Source organism: Dreissena polymorpha, chromosome 9 (assembly GCF_020536995.1).
Source record: "Dreissena polymorpha isolate Duluth1 chromosome 9, UMN_Dpol_1.0, whole genome shotgun sequence".
Lineage (NCBI taxonomy): Eukaryota > Metazoa > Mollusca > Bivalvia > Myida > Dreissenidae > Dreissena > Dreissena polymorpha.
In genome coordinates this window covers 96,401,891-96,421,647 of record NC_068363.1, presented here as the reverse complement: position 1 = coordinate 96,421,647, position 19,757 = coordinate 96,401,891, and the positions used below count along the sequence as shown (strand labels likewise).

The 19,757-nt window shown below is 37.2% G+C and overlaps 2 protein-coding genes across 3 annotated transcripts in view; one reads left to right on the top strand and one right to left on the bottom strand.

Annotated features, from left to right (window-relative positions):
• Positions 1–5,236, bottom strand: part of LOC127845480 (uncharacterized) — a 38,975-nt gene extending 33,739 nt beyond the window's left edge. The window contains 1 exon segment of the mRNA XM_052376414.1: positions 5,153–5,236. Coding sequence (XP_052232374.1) covers positions 5,153–5,182 — 30 coding nt within the window. The 5' untranslated portion in view covers positions 5,183–5,236.
• The window catches only part of LOC127845478 (neural proliferation differentiation and control protein 1-like), a 93,543-nt gene that overhangs the window by 43,212 nt on the left and 30,574 nt on the right, over positions 1–19,757 (top strand). Inside the window, exon 1 of one of the 2 annotated variants that reach the window (XM_052376409.1) lies at positions 7,569–7,825. The exons of the other annotated variant lie outside the window; for it this stretch is intronic. Within the exon in view, the coding sequence (XP_052232369.1) occupies positions 7,732–7,825 (94 nt within the window). The 5' untranslated portion in view covers positions 7,569–7,731. Of the gene's footprint in view, positions 1–7,568; positions 7,826–19,757 lie in introns of those variants that run through there. 2 annotated transcript variants of the gene reach the window in all.

Genomic DNA, 19,757 nt, shown 5'->3' with positions numbered 1-19,757 from the left:
AGAGTTTCATACAAACTTTATATTCATTGAAATGACACCAAAATAATGGTAGCTGTAGATAAGATTCCTCTTTATGCATTAAAATTCAACCGAAACGCTGTGAGAATCGGTAAAGTGTGTAACACCAACAACCACTGTACACACTACATGCAACCTTTTATTTGCTTGATTAAAATCATAAAATTCATTTCTCAAGTCCAAATGATTTTTGTAAGGGAAAATTTGAAGCATTAATTTATCAAACAGCTGTCATGATCTCATTCTGAATTAATTAATATGTGCGATATTTTTGCTTAAAAACAGAGCTCCAGATACGGATTTGTGAAATTAGTAACTGTACTGCCACTGAGTGACTGTCTGTCAGAAAGAAAAGGAGTAATGCTGAAAATCAATTAGTACCTGTACTACCATTCCTAGGTCTAAGCATGCTAAAGTTATCATCTGGAAACCATCTGGTGGATGGACCAACCGACCGACGGACATGTGCAAAACAATATACCCCCTCTTCTTCGAAGGGGGGCATAAAAATACTGGTAGCACTGTACCACCCTTGTTCTTGGATATTGAAGGGTGTATAACAGACTTTACAGAAACATTTGCAGCAATTATAATTTCTTAAACAGTTACTTTATTAGGTTTTCCATTCTGAATTATGATGAAAATACAACTACACATTAAAACTCATGACTGAATACTATTTCTTCATTTTTCAAACAAGCTAGTAAGCTAAGTAAATGAACACTAATGTCACTGTCTCATCTCAAAAGAATAATTGCTTTAGCAGTTAATTGTCAAAGTTGGCATAGACTATGCCAACTTTGACAGTTAAAAGCCAGGGCCCTCAATCCATTTTAGGGGAAGCGGGTCGCTACCCTCATAAGGGGGAATTTTCGCGGCGTTTCCCTTTTTGGGGGATTTTTTTACTTACTCTCTCATTATTACATTTGTACATGTTTGCACTATATTCATTTCTTTTTTCATAATTAAGTATGTTTGACAAGATTAAATTGAAATAGAATTGAGATATAATAATCATGAAACACATCTTTAAAAAAAAATAAAAAAATAAAAATATTTTTTAAATCAGGGGGAATTTTTCCCCCGAAAAGGGGAAAAAAGTATTCTTTTAAGGTGGGGGACTGCGGCCAATTTGATAGATTGAGGGGCTGGGCCCTGAAAGCTTAAGCAAACACTTCAACTGGATTTACAGATTGAATGTCAGGATGGTTAGATGATCGTATGTAGCCATTATATGACAACAAAGTGTTTTTTAACCGCTTTCGGTTAAGCCGCCTTCCCTTGCCTACATATCTTCAATTGGCGCCGGATGCTGGCCCAAGTTGAAGTCTGTCATGAAATTGGCTACTAAGTTTTTTTCCGTAGCGCAAATGTAGTGCATAATTTGGTAAAAACATGTATTCCCCTCGTAAGGGTTTAAAATTTGGAAAATCAATATTGGCCAATGAAAGCACTTTGTATAAGCGACAGCACTCGTTGGCAGCCAAATTATGCAGACGACTCGTGACGTACAAGTAAATTGTAATTGCATCAGAAATCTTGGCCAGTTACGTAGAAGACTGATGATGGCTGTAATCCTCGTGGAAGTTGTGCATTTCATGAATACTGTTAAAAAATTTACTCAACTCTTAAAGCGTTTTAACAAATTATCGTTGAATTCATTACACAACTGTTAATGTTTTCTTGACCATTATTAAATTTGTATTTTATTTTTCTGAAACCCACTTTCGAATGTAAATGTTAACTCTACTTTAACAGATTCCTACTACAAATAAAAAGTGATCATTTGTTTCGTGTTGACCCTTTGTCTAAATAAAAAGAGCACAAAAATTATGCAGTATGTACAACGTCGCGTCATGTGCATAGAAAGCATGGTTGTATTGAGCGTTGCATTAACAAGCACACACCACGCCAAGCAATTTACGGGCTGACGCATGGTCAGTGACAATATTTCATCAAATCTATAAATAGTCACTTACTCTGAAATTTATTTGATACTTTAAAAAAATGGCAACGTTTGTTGTAAAAGAAATTATTGAGCACTTTTATTGTCAATATTTACCAGAAAGTGCTTTTAAAAATGGTATTATGGGGTATAAATGAATAGAAACTTGAAAAGTAGTAAGTATGCAGTAGTACAGTTGGGTTGATACGGATGTATTGGGGAATCGTTTGGGATTTTATTATCTTTGCGGGAAAGTTTTAAAAAAATTATTAAAAAATGTCTTTATAAATTACTTTATACTACAGTCCGTTGCCCTGTTCCGACGTTTCACCGGTTCCGATGGAATCCGAATGTACTTCCGGTAAATAGCGGCGGCCATAAATCGAAAGTGATTTCGTTTTACTCGCACACGTGCCATTGTTGAACAAGCAGTACATGATTGATGAAATCTTTATCTTAGGTAACAAAATCTCAAATACTTTATGGCAGGTTTACATATTTTTACTTGGTTGAAAATCGGGAAAATGGCGTTTTGAATAATGTGTTTCATGTCAAATTTTTCTTGAGCATGGCAGGGAAATTTATAGTGCAAAAGTTATTGCACTGGTACAGACAACATATGTTAAAAATATTATGTAAATCAATATCAGTTCTCTGAATGAAATTCTAACAAAATAAATGGATAACTTTTGACCAGTTCCGATGGATTTGCCGTAAAATTGAGTGGGGAGGTTCCTCAGGGAAAATGAGCAAATTCCTGCTATTTTACAGTTTCTGAACAATTTTCAACAATTTTGTTGTTGTATTGTCCGTTGCTCAGACTCCAGTTATATTTCAGTAACCCATTTATGTCTGTCTGTCTGTCTGTCCATATTTTGATATGAAAGAGATTATTGAAATATTTCCAACACGTGGCGGTATACATGTTGATATAGACTCCTATGGCCCAAACAATAAATATTGACTGTAAGCAGACATTAGCATCCGATATCACCATGCTTTTTGTCCCCTACCGGTGAAACCGGAGGGGACTTATAGTTTGCGCTCTGTGTGTCAGTCTGTCAGTCTGTCAGTCCGTCACACTTTTCTGGATCCTGCGACAACTTTAAACAATCTTAATATTTTTCATGAAACTTGAAACATGGACAGATGGCAATATGGAGATTATGCACATAAATTAATTTTGTTCCTTCGTCAAAAAGTGTGGTTACTATGGCAACAAATATATATATAAAAAATACATACTATGTTGAGTTTCACCGATAGGGGACCATATTGTTTGGCAATCTCTTGTTCAATATTTTTCTGTTTCTCTTTTTTTTCAACAGGAACATGGGAAAAATAAGGCTTTATAGCAGTGGGTCAGACTGCAGGACTCCATGTAAATGCAGTTCTCGGGAGCAAGCTCAACATTTGAGCCCAGCACAGAAAAAAGCTACAAAAATAACTTTGAAATACAAGAGGGGATACAGAGAATCACCTGGTAAATTGATTAGAGTGAAAGAGACCTTAGAAGATGAAGGAAGAGATATTCCTATTACAAGAGCTGATAGGAACCTTGATTTGTCAGAAAGTTTCAGAGGAGAGGATCCAGATGGTTGGGTTCAATCTGATATATGCGACAGTTAGATCCCTGTTTCTTGTATTATCGAAGACCATGAAGTCCTATGATGTGGCTGCTTTAACCTCTGAAGGAGTAGATATTGTTAATGTGTATCCATAGTTGTGTTGAAATTTTCAGCTGAAATGCTTGTATCAGAAATGGGCCTACTTTGTATTATGTAGCTACATGTAATATCATAGTAATGGTTCATATGTTTTATTATTAAAAGACAACGCACATAATAATATGTACATATGTACTTTTGTTTTGCGTCGTTTTTTTTACATCTTTTGTTTCTTCATTGCCTCCTTCTCGGGCATACTATCTTTGGCATCAGAGATGATATTAAAGTCATTATCTGCACAGGTTATGATGTAGTCACATGGAATTACCCCACCCCACCTGTTGCTTCAGGGGCTGACCAGGGTGCAAAGCTAGGGCAGGGCTCTCCAGTGGCTAAAGTGGTGATTTAACCCTCCAATTCTATGATCTTTCTGAATGCACCAGCCAGTCCTCTTGGTACATGGCCTATGGGCAATCCTTCAATGTCACACAATCTTAAGAAATGACTTTGGTCTGTTACATTCTGTCTCATTTCTGGATGAAAGTCCTAAATAGGTGGAATCAAAACTAATGCTGCATTTTCATCATGTAGATTTGTATATTCTAAGTCCACATTTAACTCGGTATGCATTGGAGGCCTTATTTTAAATTGATGATAGCCTTTTATAACGCTGTCTTCAATTTTGTCCCTAAACATGGTGCCAGCTCCCAATAGTTGTCAAAATATTATTTCTGCAGCATATTAAGACGTTTGCATTCCCCTAATGTACCTCTTGTAGTGATTTTTACGGGTTAGTAAAATAACGATGAACCGTCATTATACTGAAAAGAGGCACCGGAACAGGGCAACATAGTGCGATGTAAACATTTATAAATCTGAGAAAAGATACTTTGAACTTAAGGTACATCTTTTGTGATTATTAAGGCAAGTAATTGGTCGACCAATCCCAGCATAAACATTCTTTACCATTGAATGCTTTGATACAATGTGGCCTGTCAATGTCAAAATACCGTCGGAGCAGGGCAACAAACTGTATAGCTGGGGGGTTCCTTGAAGAGGCATAGCGCACCAAATGATGTCTTTTGACCCGTTTTTTCTTAGAATTATAACGCACCACAAAGCATCAATTGACACGTTAAATTTAATTTAAAAAATCAACGCTGGGAGGGGTGAAGCCACCCCTATGAGCACCGGAGCGCCTGAAAAAATTCCTGTGGAAAGCACTGCGTTATTTAATCAAATCGTTAAATAGTCATTCATGCAAAAATTTATTTATTACTTATGGACAGGGCAGTCCTCCTTACCACACCTTAAACGGCCCATGGGCTTCTGCCATGCACTTGATGATAGTTTCAGATTTGGTGAATCATAGGGTCTAAGAGATCACACAAAACCCAGACTTCCGGAATCGCAAATTACACACGCAGCTATCAGGATCAAGACTAGACATTGTACATGTAAATGGTTAGCATCAGATACATGCATTTAATAAAGAGGCACAACAATACACTATATAACTTACTTCGTAAATAACTTCGCCAATGAAAGCCATTACTGCATTTTTATTGATGTAAACAAGCGGATTCGATTTCGGATGCAATGCATTTTAATGTGACAAGTCAAATCGGTCACAAAGCCAAACGATGCTGACAGCAACTGGTTAAGAACGTAAATCGGGACACTTTTGACAGTCAAATTAATCGGTTATCCCCAATGCTGGTTAAAACCCAATTATGATATAATCACTCCTATCGGTCGCCGGCTCGTTGGTCAGGGAGATGCGAGTCTAACGCGTCGTTCATTTGGATCAGGAGGATGCGATTAAACACTTTTCATAGGATTAACAACAGCGTTATCTCTCGGTAGTTGGAGCAGAAACCGGGGTCGCCTTTCTTGGGGAGCTTGATGAGGTAGCCGTCTTTCCACTCTGTTGGTATTTCTCTTCCCGTTTTTATTTCTCTTCCCGTTTTTTATTGAAGACCAGGTAAAGTAGCTCCAAACTGGTCTCGACGTCGGCATTAAGCGTTTCTGTCGGTAAGCTGTAGGAATTGTCGTTCTATGACTGCTTGATGGTGCTGCAGATCTCTTCTTTCGTGGCTGCGCAGAGCTCGATTGGCATTTCGGGTGTAGCTGGTTGTATCTCTGGTCGGTTCACAGGAGCTGGCCTGTTGAATAGCTTCTGGAAGCAAATGATCCACCTCTTGTTCAGTCCTTCGTCTTCTGCCATAACTCTGCTCTTATGCTTCGCCTGACTTTCCTATTTGCTTCTGTGTACTCTTCTTGTGCTTTTGCTTCTTCTGCTCTTGTTCTGCAGTTGCCGACACTTGCATTTTTCACCTTCTTTCTTCGCTTTTTTTGTAGCGTCACTGCTGATATCCACTCAGTGAGCGTACGATTAGGGCCCAGTACTTCTTGGCGTGTTGAGGTCGCTACTTGTTTTACTTTTTGCCAATTCTGCTCAATCGCTTCAAGCAGCTCCTCTAGGAACTTGTTGGTAAAAGTTACATGGAACTCTTCTTGTACCCGATGAGTTGTCATGTCATCGTCTTCGTACTTCTCCCAGATCTCGAAGAGTCGCCCGTGAACTTCTTTGAATATTTTCCGGTGTACCCGAGTCAGGACGTGTCCCGACACTAGGCGGATTATCAGATCCACTGTTTCTGCATCACGGCGCAACAGGAGGACGAGCAGGTATAACCCTAGGTCGGGACGCCCTGCTCGACCGTTGACTCAATTTAAATTGTATTATTGTTCATTCATGTTATATTAGTATTTATGTATGTAGTACATACACATGAAGCATAAAAAATAACAGCACTTCATGTTTTATATTTATTAAACATAATGGACTATGCACACATGTTTTTATACAACATGTATTACAAACACATACACATGATGCATAAAAATAACAACTTTATGTTTTATATTTATTGAACATAATGAACTATTTACAAATACTATATTTGACTCGAGAGCATTTGTATAAGCCTTAGGCTTTCGATGCAATCGAGCTTAAATAAATAGGTTTAAACTAAATACTATATTGTTGCAATTTTCTACATTAATATACACCCCAATATTATTCACACCTATACGGCATTATTCACACCTATCCGCCTATATATTATCAGTGGGAGCAAACGGCTATCTCGTAGCGGATCCGTGGTCTAGTGGTAACACACTGGCTTCACAATCCAGAGATCGCTGGTTCGACCCCTCGCTGCACCTAACCTACTAACTCGTCTTTCGCATGAGACGTTAAACCGAGGTGCAGTGTACAAGGTGCTATACACCGGGCACTAAAAGACCCAGGGTCACCTCTGGAACGGGGTGTCTCCTGTATCTTGCACTATCCCCCGTAACCAACTAACACGTCTTTCTGGGGGCGATGGCCATATGGGAGACAATCCCGGTGAACTCGATAAAAAATAATGAGGAAGAAGAAACGTCTATCTCTTTTCAACACAAATACCAGTGGCACGAAATGGTAGTGGCACGAAACGTCCATAAACCAGAGTACCCTGTGTACATTTAAGTAGTACCCGAGCTGGCAATGACCAATCGAGCTTAAGTATACTTTAGAGTACCCGGAGTACATATAAGTAGTACCCGAGCCGAAAATGACCAATCGAGCACTAGTAAATATGATAACGTGTGTTTATGTACAATAATTGATGGGTAAGAGGAAATAGTATTATGTACACAAAATAAACGGATCACTGAAATTGCTTTTTCTTTCAATTGGTGGCGAGGAATGTGCGCTAGTTATAATCGTGAAATTATTAAAGACACAAACCTTGAAAAAATCTTTATTAAATACCATTCGAGTTTGTATTTCACACTGGAAATTTTATTTGTATTCTACTAAAATGGGACCGAAATGTCCTACTATTTATTTAAACCGAACACTACCATAGCATTAGACTGGGCTAGCAAGTTTTACTTATTGGAGTAACCAGTCTACTTTCCCATTGACGTCAACAAACAATACTTGTTGGGGTCCGCATTTTGTCACGGATTTTCGAAAATCAATAGGACATTGCTTCAAAATGAGACAAAATGTAGTTCTGTTGGAAGTTTAACTGTGGAATCGAAATAATGTTTTTACTTCCAGTCTGTATTGGAATACTCGTTTGTGCTCTCGGACCCGAATGTTCGGTGCTTGGGACACGAAATAACGTCAATGCAAATGGTAATAAAATGAATAAAGTATTCTGTGAATGCTAAATTTAGCTCCACTATTCACAGACTAGTTCGAGCTATACTACTCACCCAATTGTTGGTGTCTAGTTACAATAATACACCTCCCAGCTATTGACGAATTCCAGACGTTTCGGGCCCAAGTATTTTCACATCCTAGTTATTTCGCCCCCAAGACGTTTCCGCCCTCGTCGTTTCGCCCCCAATTTTAATTTGAATAAGAGGATATTTATCACATCAATAATTTAACTTATAGTCTAGAAAAGCAACAAAAAAGCAAAATAAGAAATAATTTTCTGATCTATTTATTCATTTATTTGACATAAAATAACGTAAAATAACAGTGTAAAACAACGTGATGAACACATACGATCATTCAGTACTTAAAGACAATGAAAGAATAATAGCGTACAAGCAACATGAAGAAAAGTCCGTAGTCGGCATCAATATCGGTGGCCTCTGTTCTACATGTCTGTTTCTTTGAATAAGGACTGCATAAGAAGTCAAGCTAGCATCCTGACTTCACAGCGGCTTTGTATTCCTCAAGAGAAATACCAGTGCAATGACGGAAGTATTTTTTATCAGATTATCCATACACTATATCGCTGGATTATATAATAACTTTTTTTTATAATAAGTAAACGTATGTCGTTTTATAAGTAAATCAAGTACATAGAAAAACAAGTTTATTTGTCCTTTCAAATGTATATCGTTTTATAAGTAAATCAAGTTCATAGAAAGACAAGTTTATGTGTCCTTTCATTTTAATAATTAATAATACGCTATTACTCAATAATTAGGAAGACAGAAATATGAAAGAAACGGTTGTAATATGCTTCGTACACACAGTTCCATTTGCATTTTTGTATGCTTGAACAGTTTTATATCAAAATGATTTATAATGCATCGGTTGAGACACCTGCAAAATGTCATATAAGTCAATTATCTATTCGTATATTTTTTCGCAAGAGTCTTGTTGACAAACAAATGTGTATTTGAAAATTAACATATTTAAATCATATATTTGTCAATACACTTAATATATTAAACATTCATAAAAGGACTATTTCAGAACCGCCACTCCATATGCCGATCTTTATCTATTTTACATCGGATTAGCGGCATATTGTTCTCAAAGATAAGATGCCCGCATTGGGTGGCATGCAGCATTGCTTATGACACTTGTTCAGACTGTTAATCAAATACCCATTGTGGGAGCACACAATCCAGAGATCGCTGGTTCGATCCCCCGCTGCACCTAACCTACTAACTTGTCTTTCGCATGAGACGTTAAACCGAGGTGCAGTGTACTAGGTGCTATCCACCGGGCACTAAAGGACCCAGGGTCACCTCTGGAACGGGGTGTCTCCTGTATCTTGCACTATCCCCCTTAACCAACTAACACGTCTTTCTGGGGGCGATGGCCATATGGGAGACAATCCCGGTGCACTCGTTAAAAAACAAAAACAATAACTGCATTGTTTGGTTGACAATTGAAAGCATGTGTCATTAATTGATTGTTGTCTAAGCATCAATTTGTGCGTAAGTTGTCAAGTTAATCGAAGGAATTTAACGCATTTAATATGTTTAATAATGTCTTACGACTTAAATTATTATTTATTAAATATGAAATTGCAGTACATAAATATGTTCTATTTTTTAATAGGTAAATAAACAAAAACCTGTTAAAAAAAACATGAGGAGTTCCAAAGTTCTATAATCATTGAAACCATATCTGATTAGCGATACTATATTCCATCACCCCTAAAGAGTTTATTTTGTTTTACCAAATTGTTACATTTCACTGATATTGTTCTAAAACTTATCATTTCATTAACTTTTTACCATTAACTTCTTTTGTGAATATAACAGATCACTTCGTTTATTCGAGTATACATAATACACAATAAGGATATACAGCAAATCACAATTATAAACTGAATGAGTCGTAATTATTATATATTACAATAAAGAAATACTTACATATTTTTTAATAAATCAGGAGTGCCAAATGTTTTCACATTTCGTTTCTACAAATAGTAAGCGCTCTAGCTACCATAACTTACACCTGTTTTATCACAATAACATTATGAAGGAATGAAATACATTTTTAATTTATAACTCATGCTATAAAAATTAACGGTCAATTGCCTCAATTATATATGTGTATACCGGCTTGATGAACCGCTTATAAAAGATACTTGTTTCGAATTTATTGGTTTGTGATTATCAAGTCAATAAAAAAAATCATCATCTAACTCTCAATTAATTTTGTTTGATTGTATGCTTTTTACATGTATATATTTACTTATTGTGACTCCTGGTTTTATCACCTACCCTTTGTCGGATTTATGCGTGATATACCTACATTATTGATTCAGGATACTTTCTTTGATGATTATATAATTATCACCAATTAAACTGTTACACATTTTATTTAAATACCATCGATGAACAAACTACACAATAATGATATGTGACAAAACATTCTACATTTGAACATTGCGCTAATTGGGGGCGAAACGACCAGGTGCGAAACGACGAGGGCGGAAACGTCTTGGGGGCGAAACATCCGAGTACCCTATTGACCCTCCGAGGCTCCGGGTCGCTGGGAGTTGCAACTGATTACAGGTTTATTCATGTAAAGATGCCGCCCAGAATCTAGGCGGGGCTTTAATCGGAAATATTAGCCACATAAACTATTTTCTGGCATAAATAAACCCAAATATATTGTAAATAAATCCATAATGTGCAAATTAAAATAACTTACTTGATATGGTATGCACGCATAATAGTGATATTAATCCATAGTTTCAAACACGTCAACGGTTCATTTAAATGTGTGTGTTTTTGCAATAGACAAAGCCTAGTATTCCAATGAATTTCCAATTTAAAAAACACGCTTAAGACTATCTCCGGAATCATCGGCAAGATAGATCTCATGTCTAATCAACCAATCGTAATGTACCAACCATCTCCGGAACATCTGTAAGATAGATCGAATCGTCAATTCAATACTTCAGCTTTCGGTTTGATAACGGTTTTTGTATAAAGCTTTTGTTTTTAGTATTTCTCCACAAATCACTCGCAAATTGATGTCGGTGATAACAGGTATTGTGTTTGTTACGATGTTTTAGGTTGATTGAGCTCGATTTCATAGACATACGTGATAAATAAAAAATTTATATTAAAAATTCGGTTACCAAGAAGAACTCTGATCTGTACATATGTACTTATAAAAGCTGAGAGCAATCAAGTTGGTGTCCACTTAAACCTTTGCTTAAGCCTTAGGTAAAAGTGCAAGATCTTCATTTCACTGATGTTACTGCAGGTTGCCATAGAAATTTAATACATTTATTTGGTTATTATGCTTCAGCTGGCATCAGTATTCCCTCTGTATTGCTATTTAGACGATTTTTCTATTGGAACGTTAAGTGCTGTTCATAAGTTGGAATTTGTGACCCAATTTCAATTTGCTGTCAGAAAACAGTTATACATGTACCTGTGATAATGACCAATATTTTGGTACGTTGTTGTTGTTGTTTTTTCAACCAAGTTACCAATATTCTCAAATAAGTTTTCAGTATATATAAACTTTGATTTAGTGACATATAGCCTATTGACCTACTCAATGCGAGAATCTTTATGAAAAACGAAAGAAGTATAATAATGTGTTGTACTAACTGTAGCTGTATACTACAAAGCAAATTTAACTGTAAATTAGCGGAATGACTTAATTTGGTGGCGCCTGTTCCTACACAGCACATATTAAAACACAAACGCCTTGTTGCTTAACTTCCATTCAGATTCATTGATTGTTTTGCAAGAAATGCATACCAATCTGGAGAAAAAACAGATTTTTTTAATTGAATGTGTTTCAAGGTCAATATAAATTAAAACATATTCATATTTTATATAATAATTAAGCAGTGTAACATATCATCAGTGCTTTCCACTGGATTTTTTTTAAAGCCCAAGAACCGACTGGCTGTTATGAGTGGGTTTGGGAGGGCAGCCCCTCCATACTGATATATTCCATTTTTATGCCCCCGGTAGGGTGGCATATAGCAGTTGAACTGTCCGTCAGTCTCTCCATCTGTCCGTCCGAAAACTTTAACATTATGCATAACTTTTGCAATATTGAAGATAGCAACTTGATATTTGGCATGCATGTGTATCTCATTGAGCTGCACATTTTTAGTGGTGAAAGGTCAAGGTCATCCTTCAAGGTCAAAGGTCAAATTTATGGCTTCAAAGTGGCGCAGTAGGGGGCATTGTGTTTCTGACAAACACATCTCTTGTTTACGTAAATTCTAGTAAATATTGATGATAAAAGTGCTCTAGAATTTAATAAACACAAACATTTGCCTAAGTATCAGATGAATTTCAGCATATGTGACTATTTAATTATTATTTAAAGATTTTACAAAATTACGTCCAATCGGGACGGGGGTTTTACCACTGAACATGGGTACATCAACTGACTTGCTGTAAATGCACCAACACTTTCAACTAGACGTAGATGTCTGCATAATTTTCGCGCCCTTTTTATTGAAACAAAGGAACACAAAATACACTGTGCTGTTTATTTGAAACAAGCATTTATTAATGTGGCATTAACATTAAACTATGTAGCCTGTTTCAGATGACAAATTTAATTATGCTCATTCAAGAATTCAACAAAACATTTATAGCTGTGTGTAATGAATTTAACAATATTTTTTTTGTAAACCCTTTACAAGTCGAATAAATGTTATGAACATGTTATATGCACAATTTCCGCGAGGATTAGACCTGGTTGCCATCAGCAGTCTTCTTAGTAACTTGCAGAGATTTCAACATTGAGGTGTACAACATACATATAGGGACCGATGTGTGTGGTAGAAAACAAAGCCAACAAACTGTCACAAAATCAAACGCTTATGACAATTACGTCACTTGTCTGCATGATTTTACTGAATGTATTGACTGCCTACGAGTGCTGTCGGTCATGCAAAGCGTGTGTTTTCATTGGCCAATATAGACTTTACAAAACATCCATGCTCCGTCTTAAGGCGGGCTTTAGTTTGGAAAAGAGATACATGTACATGTTATTGACTGAGGATTAAAAATCGACTCTCAAAATATTCGGCATAGTCGATATCGCTTTGATCTTAAGAAGCGCCAGTTGCAGAAAATACCCATGTCGGTAAATTTCAAGCGCCCTGCTGACTCTGATTTCGAAATTAAAGCGCCTGGCGAGGGACTGTTAAATGGCCTGTGGAAAGCGCTGAAATCATACATTTGCAAAAGATGATTATTAATGAATAGACATTTGTGTTTAACATGAAGATGGTGGGGGACAGTTTAATGTGTTTGAGAATATTGTTTGTGATTAAGGATGAATGGAAATTGTGCAGGTCCCATACACAACACACATGGGGGAGTAAAATCATTTTCAAATGTTATCATCAAACATGTAGAGTGATCATGGTCAGCTGAGATTCTAATAAAATGTCTTGCTTAATCATGAAACAGAAGAGTTTGTTTTCATTATATTTTCCTAAAGATCTGAAAACAGTTAATAACCATCTAATGCTGTTCTGGAAAGCAAGTACATGTATATGTATCTAACGAATTTCATCTGCTTTCCTATCGTACATTAGTTCACTTTTCCCTAAACAAACAGTAATTAAAATCCGCAACATCATTTTACTGGGCTGGGGCTGCTCTGTCGCCCAACATTAATTTACTAACCCTAGGAGGTCAGTTAGGAGGCGTTTAACCCTTTGCATGCTGGGTAATTTGTCGTCTGCTAAAATGTCGTCTGCTGAATTTCTAAAATAAGCATTATCTTCAAAAAAAATTCAAAGAATACTATCAGAATAGAAAACAGTTTGGATCCTGATGAGACGCCATGTTCTGTGGTGTCTCATCTGGATCCAAACTGTTTGCAAAGGCCTTCAAAATTCGGTTCCAGCACTGAAAGAGTTAACTAATAAAATGGGAAACCAACTGTCCCCACAGGGATATAGGTAATTGACATCATCAATTGAAATAATTCAGGGGTTGAACAACATTTTCCATCTTGTATCTTCGTCACATGCAGTATGTGCAAATTTGTTCAACATTTTTTTCTGTCAGACAGACAGACTTGTGATCTACATGTACAAGTAACAGTAGGACTCATGGGACATGCAGTGTCTGAAAACCACAGGGACTTTATCCCTTTACCACTTAAAAACTTATTTTGACGCATTTGTAGTCCCTTAGAAAGTTAAATTTAATTAAAGATCTTTCTTACTAGATTCAAGTTTTAAAGGTTTCATTTCCAGTTGGGAAAGGGTTAAGCAACTATATTGTATAATAATTTTTTATTCTTTACTATTTATAAAGCGCATTTATAAAACTTCAAAAATAAATATTTTTATCAATATTTGTGAGGCTAAAGTAGAAGATATTGATTAACAAGTATTATTATACATGTAATTATGCCCCCTGTTTGAACATGTACTTAGAATTTTAGTTAAGGTAAAATTCAACATCTGCCTATATAAACTGTTCTATTGAAGTTATTGAATTGAAACTTTAAAATGTGTTAGGGGTCATTGTATGAGGTCACTGACCGAGTTCCATCACTCATGATAGTTGGTCCTAACATTTGCCAAATAATATCTCTGTTGACTTCAAAACTGTGTCATGTGGAGTAAAAAACTAGGTCACTAAGTCTATTCGATGAAAAAAACTTGTGAACATTTTAAAATCTTGTGATAGCTACATTAGGTAGCAGGGAGTTTTTCTGATATTGTTAAAGTGCAACTTTTTGAACACTCTTAGAGACTTTTTTGTTTGCAAAATCATCATGAATGAAACATGCAAAAAACATTAAATGGTTCTAATGATATCTTGTTGGGGTGGGGAGGGGGCAGTTTTACTTTCATGTCTATTGTGAAACACTACATATTGAGAAAAGTTAATTCTTAAGATCTCTTGTTTTAATCAATTTGTTTCTGATCTGTGAACAGGTTCCTTTACTTAATTGCTATGCAAACTCTGGAGCCCCTCCCCCCCCCCCCCACACACACACAGCCCATACACAAGCTATATAAGGTGCGAGTGAATGAAATAAATACAATAATACATCAATGTTTTTTTTGTAGGTGCTGCTGCAGAATTAGAGGAATATGACAGATTTCTCAATGAAATCTACCAGTATGAAAAAAGACTACACAAGAAAGAACACCTGAAGCAAGATGAAACCAAGGTATGTGAGTTTCTTCTGTAGGTATACAGTCATGTATATGTATGTACTTAGATAGACAACAATTAACAGCTGTTCATTCTTAACAGTTTTACAATGACCTGTGCAGAAGTATACATATACTACATATATATTGCTCAGTATAATGTGAAACAAAACTCATTCATCCTTAAAGGGGCCGTTTCACAGATTTTGGCATGTATTGAAGTTTGTCATTAAATGCTTTATATTGATAAATGTAAACATTGGATCTAAAAGGCTCCATTAAAAAAACAAGAATAAAACTAAAGACAGACAAAAAAGTAACCCTCAACTGGGTTTGAACCACAGACTCCCGGAGTAAAAGTCTATCGCTTAGACCACTCGGCCATCCATGCTCATACATTAAGTCATCTATTTTATACTTAATATAAGCAATCCTCGTAGTGTCACAAAGTGTAACGACAACAACAGAACTCTCCAAATAAGTTAATCCTTTCATGTTGGAATGCTTTATAATTTTCAGGGTTTTAAATCGTCAAAAGATGCATATAATGGATATTTTAGAGCATGGTAAATGTTCAGTATTACTGTTTCCTCACAAATATCATAACTAGTAAAACTACATGTACAACGAAACTCCGCCAAGGACGGTCCCAAGCCCGCGCTTAAAAAGGAGAAGGGTTGGGCGTAGGGCTTGCCACCCAACCCTGTTGAAACCTTATTGCTACAGAAACGTTAAACAAAATAACAACAGACATCACGGACCTGGGAGAAGGTGGACCTCCAGCTGGAGGACGTATGACGCCGGGCGGTGAAAGCCAGTGTCAACTGAAAGCCATCAGGCCGAAGACCATCTTCTCCACCAGGACCACAACCACCATTGGTACATAGAATGTCCGAACCATGTATGAGACAGGGAAGACAGCACAAGTGGCCGCAGAGATGAGGAAGTTCAACCTCACCATCCTAAAGATCAGTGAATCAAGATGGACTGGCTCTGGGCAGAAGCGACTGACTTCTGGTGAGTTACTGTTGTCCTCGGGACATGATCAGGAGGATGCAGCACATACCCAGGGAGTAGCCCTGATGCTTTCCAAGTCAGCACAGAGTGGAAAGAGGTGTACCTCATCAAGATAGGCGACCTCAGCTCCGGCTCCAACTACCGAGGAATCACACTGTTGTCCATGCCAGGAAAGGTGTTTAATCGCATCCTGCTGAACCAAATGAAAGACGCAGTAGACCCGCATCTCCGTGACCAACAAGCAGGCTTCCCAAAGGAGAGATCGTGCACGGATCATCGCAACCCTGTGCATCATTCTGGAACAATACCTGGAGTGGAATTCGCCGTTGTATGTCAACTTCATTAACTATGAAAAGGCGTTCGACAGCGTTGATCGGGAGTCTCTCTTGTATTCTGAGGCACTAGAGAGTGCCAGAAAAGATCACCAACATCATCGGTAAGTCTAATGAGGGAATGACCTGCAGAATCGTTCATGGCAGACAGCTCACGGATGCCTTTGAAGTGAGAACAGGTGTGAGGCAAGGCTGCCTACTCTCACCTTTCCTGTTCCTGCTGGCCATAGACTGGGTAATTAAGACATCAACTGAGCAGAAGCGGAATGGAATTCAGTGGACACTCTGGAAACAGTTGGAAGACCTCGACTTTGCCGATGATTTGGCTCTTCTCTCCCACACCTAACAACAGATGCAGGAAAAGACAAACATGGTAGCTGACAACTCAGCTTAGGACTGGGCCTCACCATCAACAGAGGGAAGAGCAAGGTGTTTAGGACAACACATCCAAACAACACACCCATCACAGTCCAAGGCGAGGAGGAGGTGGTGGACAGCTTCACCTATCTCAGCAGCATTTTGGTCAACCAGGGAGGAACAGATGCAAATGTCAGAACCCGCATCGGTAAAGCACCAGCAGCCTTCCATCAGCTGAAGAACATCTGGGGATCGAGCGCAATTGGCATCCCCAAGATTAGGCTCTTCAATACCATAGTGAAGCCACTACTTCTATATGGAGCAGAGACCTGGAGAACCACTGTCACCACCATAAAGAAAATACAGGTCTTCATCAACACCTGCCTCAGGAAGATCCGCATGCCAGACAAGATCTCCAATGAAGAATTATGGAGATGAACAAACCAGCAGCCAGTTGAAGAAGACATACTTCAGAGACGTTGGAGGTGGATAGGCCACACATTATGCAAGCCTGCATCCAATACAACAAGGCAATCTCTCACATGGAAATCCGAAGGAAAAGGAAGAGAGGGCAGCCTAGAAACACCTGGCGTCGTGACCTGGATGCAGATGCTAAGCAGATGGGCAAAACATGGGGGCAGCTGGAGAGACTCGCCCAGAACCGAGACGCATGGAGGAAGCTGGTTTGCGGACAGATGGGACCACAGGGAAAGATGATGATGAGATGTACAACGAAAATTTGTGAATCTGAAAAAGTTTTTTTTTAATTTTGTCAATTTACCAAAATGTGAAAAGGCCCCTTTAAATAATTGTTAGTTGAGGATGACATGACTTACTAATATTAATTGATGGGACCCACACACATTTGTTTACGTCAGATTTTTTTAAACCAACTTCACAATTAAGACACATTTGTGTTTGTCTTCACAGCAACACACTATTTTGAAGATATCTACTTCGGCTTTTCATAAAGCTGTAAGTTACTGATAAAGCTATCTGTGGAAAGAGTCATTGTGTGTACTACAGACAACATTACTTAAACTCTCTTCCTTATCGTTAAAATGCCTTTATTCTGCTAGAAAAGCACAAAGACAATATAATTAATGAGCAATATTTTGTCATCCTCTTGGAAAGAATGGGCTTACAAAATTGAAAGTGCATCCCTTTTACCCAACATTAAGGAAACTGTGTCAATGCCTACTAGGCAGTAGTAGATGGAGTTTTGCTAGTGGGGCTGTGCCACGAAGTTTTCAAAATACTTATAATTGCGCAGCAACTAGCTGATTTTTTAGGGGTCATTGAGTTAAAAAAGTATTGTGGGATCCTTCTTTTGACTGTCATATTCACATGTACATCACACCATAGTGGTCTAGTCATTGCCTGCTGTTGTCAAAGTATGGCTTCAAGACAATTTAAACTGGTAATAATGGCAAACCTGTGTCAGTGTCAACCGAGGCCTCAGAAGCCAGGATGCTTAATCTCAGTTGAACAATAACATTTCTCTGTTGAAGAGTGTCATTCCAAGTGAGCACTAAAACTGAACATTTCAACAAAAAAGGCATATTTTAGAACATTTAGTACCAAGAAATTCAAAATACACCAAACTTCCTTTTTGCTGATTACTGGATGGACATTTTCCCAATTTCAGGGTTTTCGTGCTAAATTTTCCCAAATCGGTATGTACTGTTCGCAATCAAAAAATAAATGCAAGTGCTGTTTAGTGTTTAGTAAAGCACATTTTCAAAATGTACATGCTTACCATGCAAATGTCTTATATCAGGAGCAAAACGTTGATGTGACGCTGCTACAAAGCATTTGTGTGCGTTTCTCTTGCAGGATTTACATATGTTTTATAACTCTGTTTGAACTGTTATCTATGTTACACCTGAACAAAATAAGTGCTTCACATTTAAATTATGTAAAAAACTGTTAGTTGGGAATTTTACGCAGTCATTCAGGAAAAATAAATATGCTCTTTGTGATTGGCAATTAGGCAAAATTTCTATTCAAAGGTACGAATAATTACGAATTTAATAAGCGATAATTAATAAAAACATGTAGTAGACCCAGAGCTCAAATAAGGATTAAGTCTAAAGGGTATTTCACCCCCTGATATTATTTTTAAAGCGTATTTTACTCCTTTGTTTCAGCCATAAAGGGTATTTAGGAATATTAAGGGTATTTTCCATGTTCATAGAAAACTGACAAAGTAAATGGCGTGTTTAATCTATAAATATTTTTATTGTTATTTATATTATTAAATGCAAATAGAATGAATTTAAAATGACGCTATGAACAGACTTTCTTTAAAAATATTCCTGCAGGAGCCGCTGGTCGCTGAAAACGTTCCTTTTTTGATCCACAAACATGATGGGCGGCCATTTTTATTACAAGCTTATTTTGATTGGCTTACTTTTTATTCAAAGGTTAACTTACACTAAAAACTCACCTGGATTATTGTTTTAAACCGGTTACGCACTTTAATCAATTTAAAATACGTACCAAGATTTGTATTGCGTTTTTTACGTACTGGGCCGATTTTTAATGCGTTTTTTTATTTTTCAATGCGTAAGTACGCAGATACGCCCTCTTATCTGAAGCTCTGAGTAGACCCTACATTTTTAATTATGGAGATTTCCTATTATTATCAAAGTAAAGCAAACCTTTTTTAACACCCTAGCATTTGTTTTCTCACAAAGGGGAGCATTTAATAGAACACTTTAGAAGTCACCTTTTGATCCAATTAATGTTGAAAAAATTGTGTTTTTATGATTTCTTGGGTGAGTTTGATATAATAGGGTTTGTTAAAATATAAAGCTGCCAGTTATTATCCTTATCAGTTTGTTTTGAAATTTTGGATATTGAGCACACGAATTTTCACACACATATGCTGGACATGTGCATGATCTTTAGAAAGAAAGCGCAATAGCGCGTTCTATAATGGACACTGTGTCATTTGTGAAGTACATGTATATAGGGAATTTTGTACTTA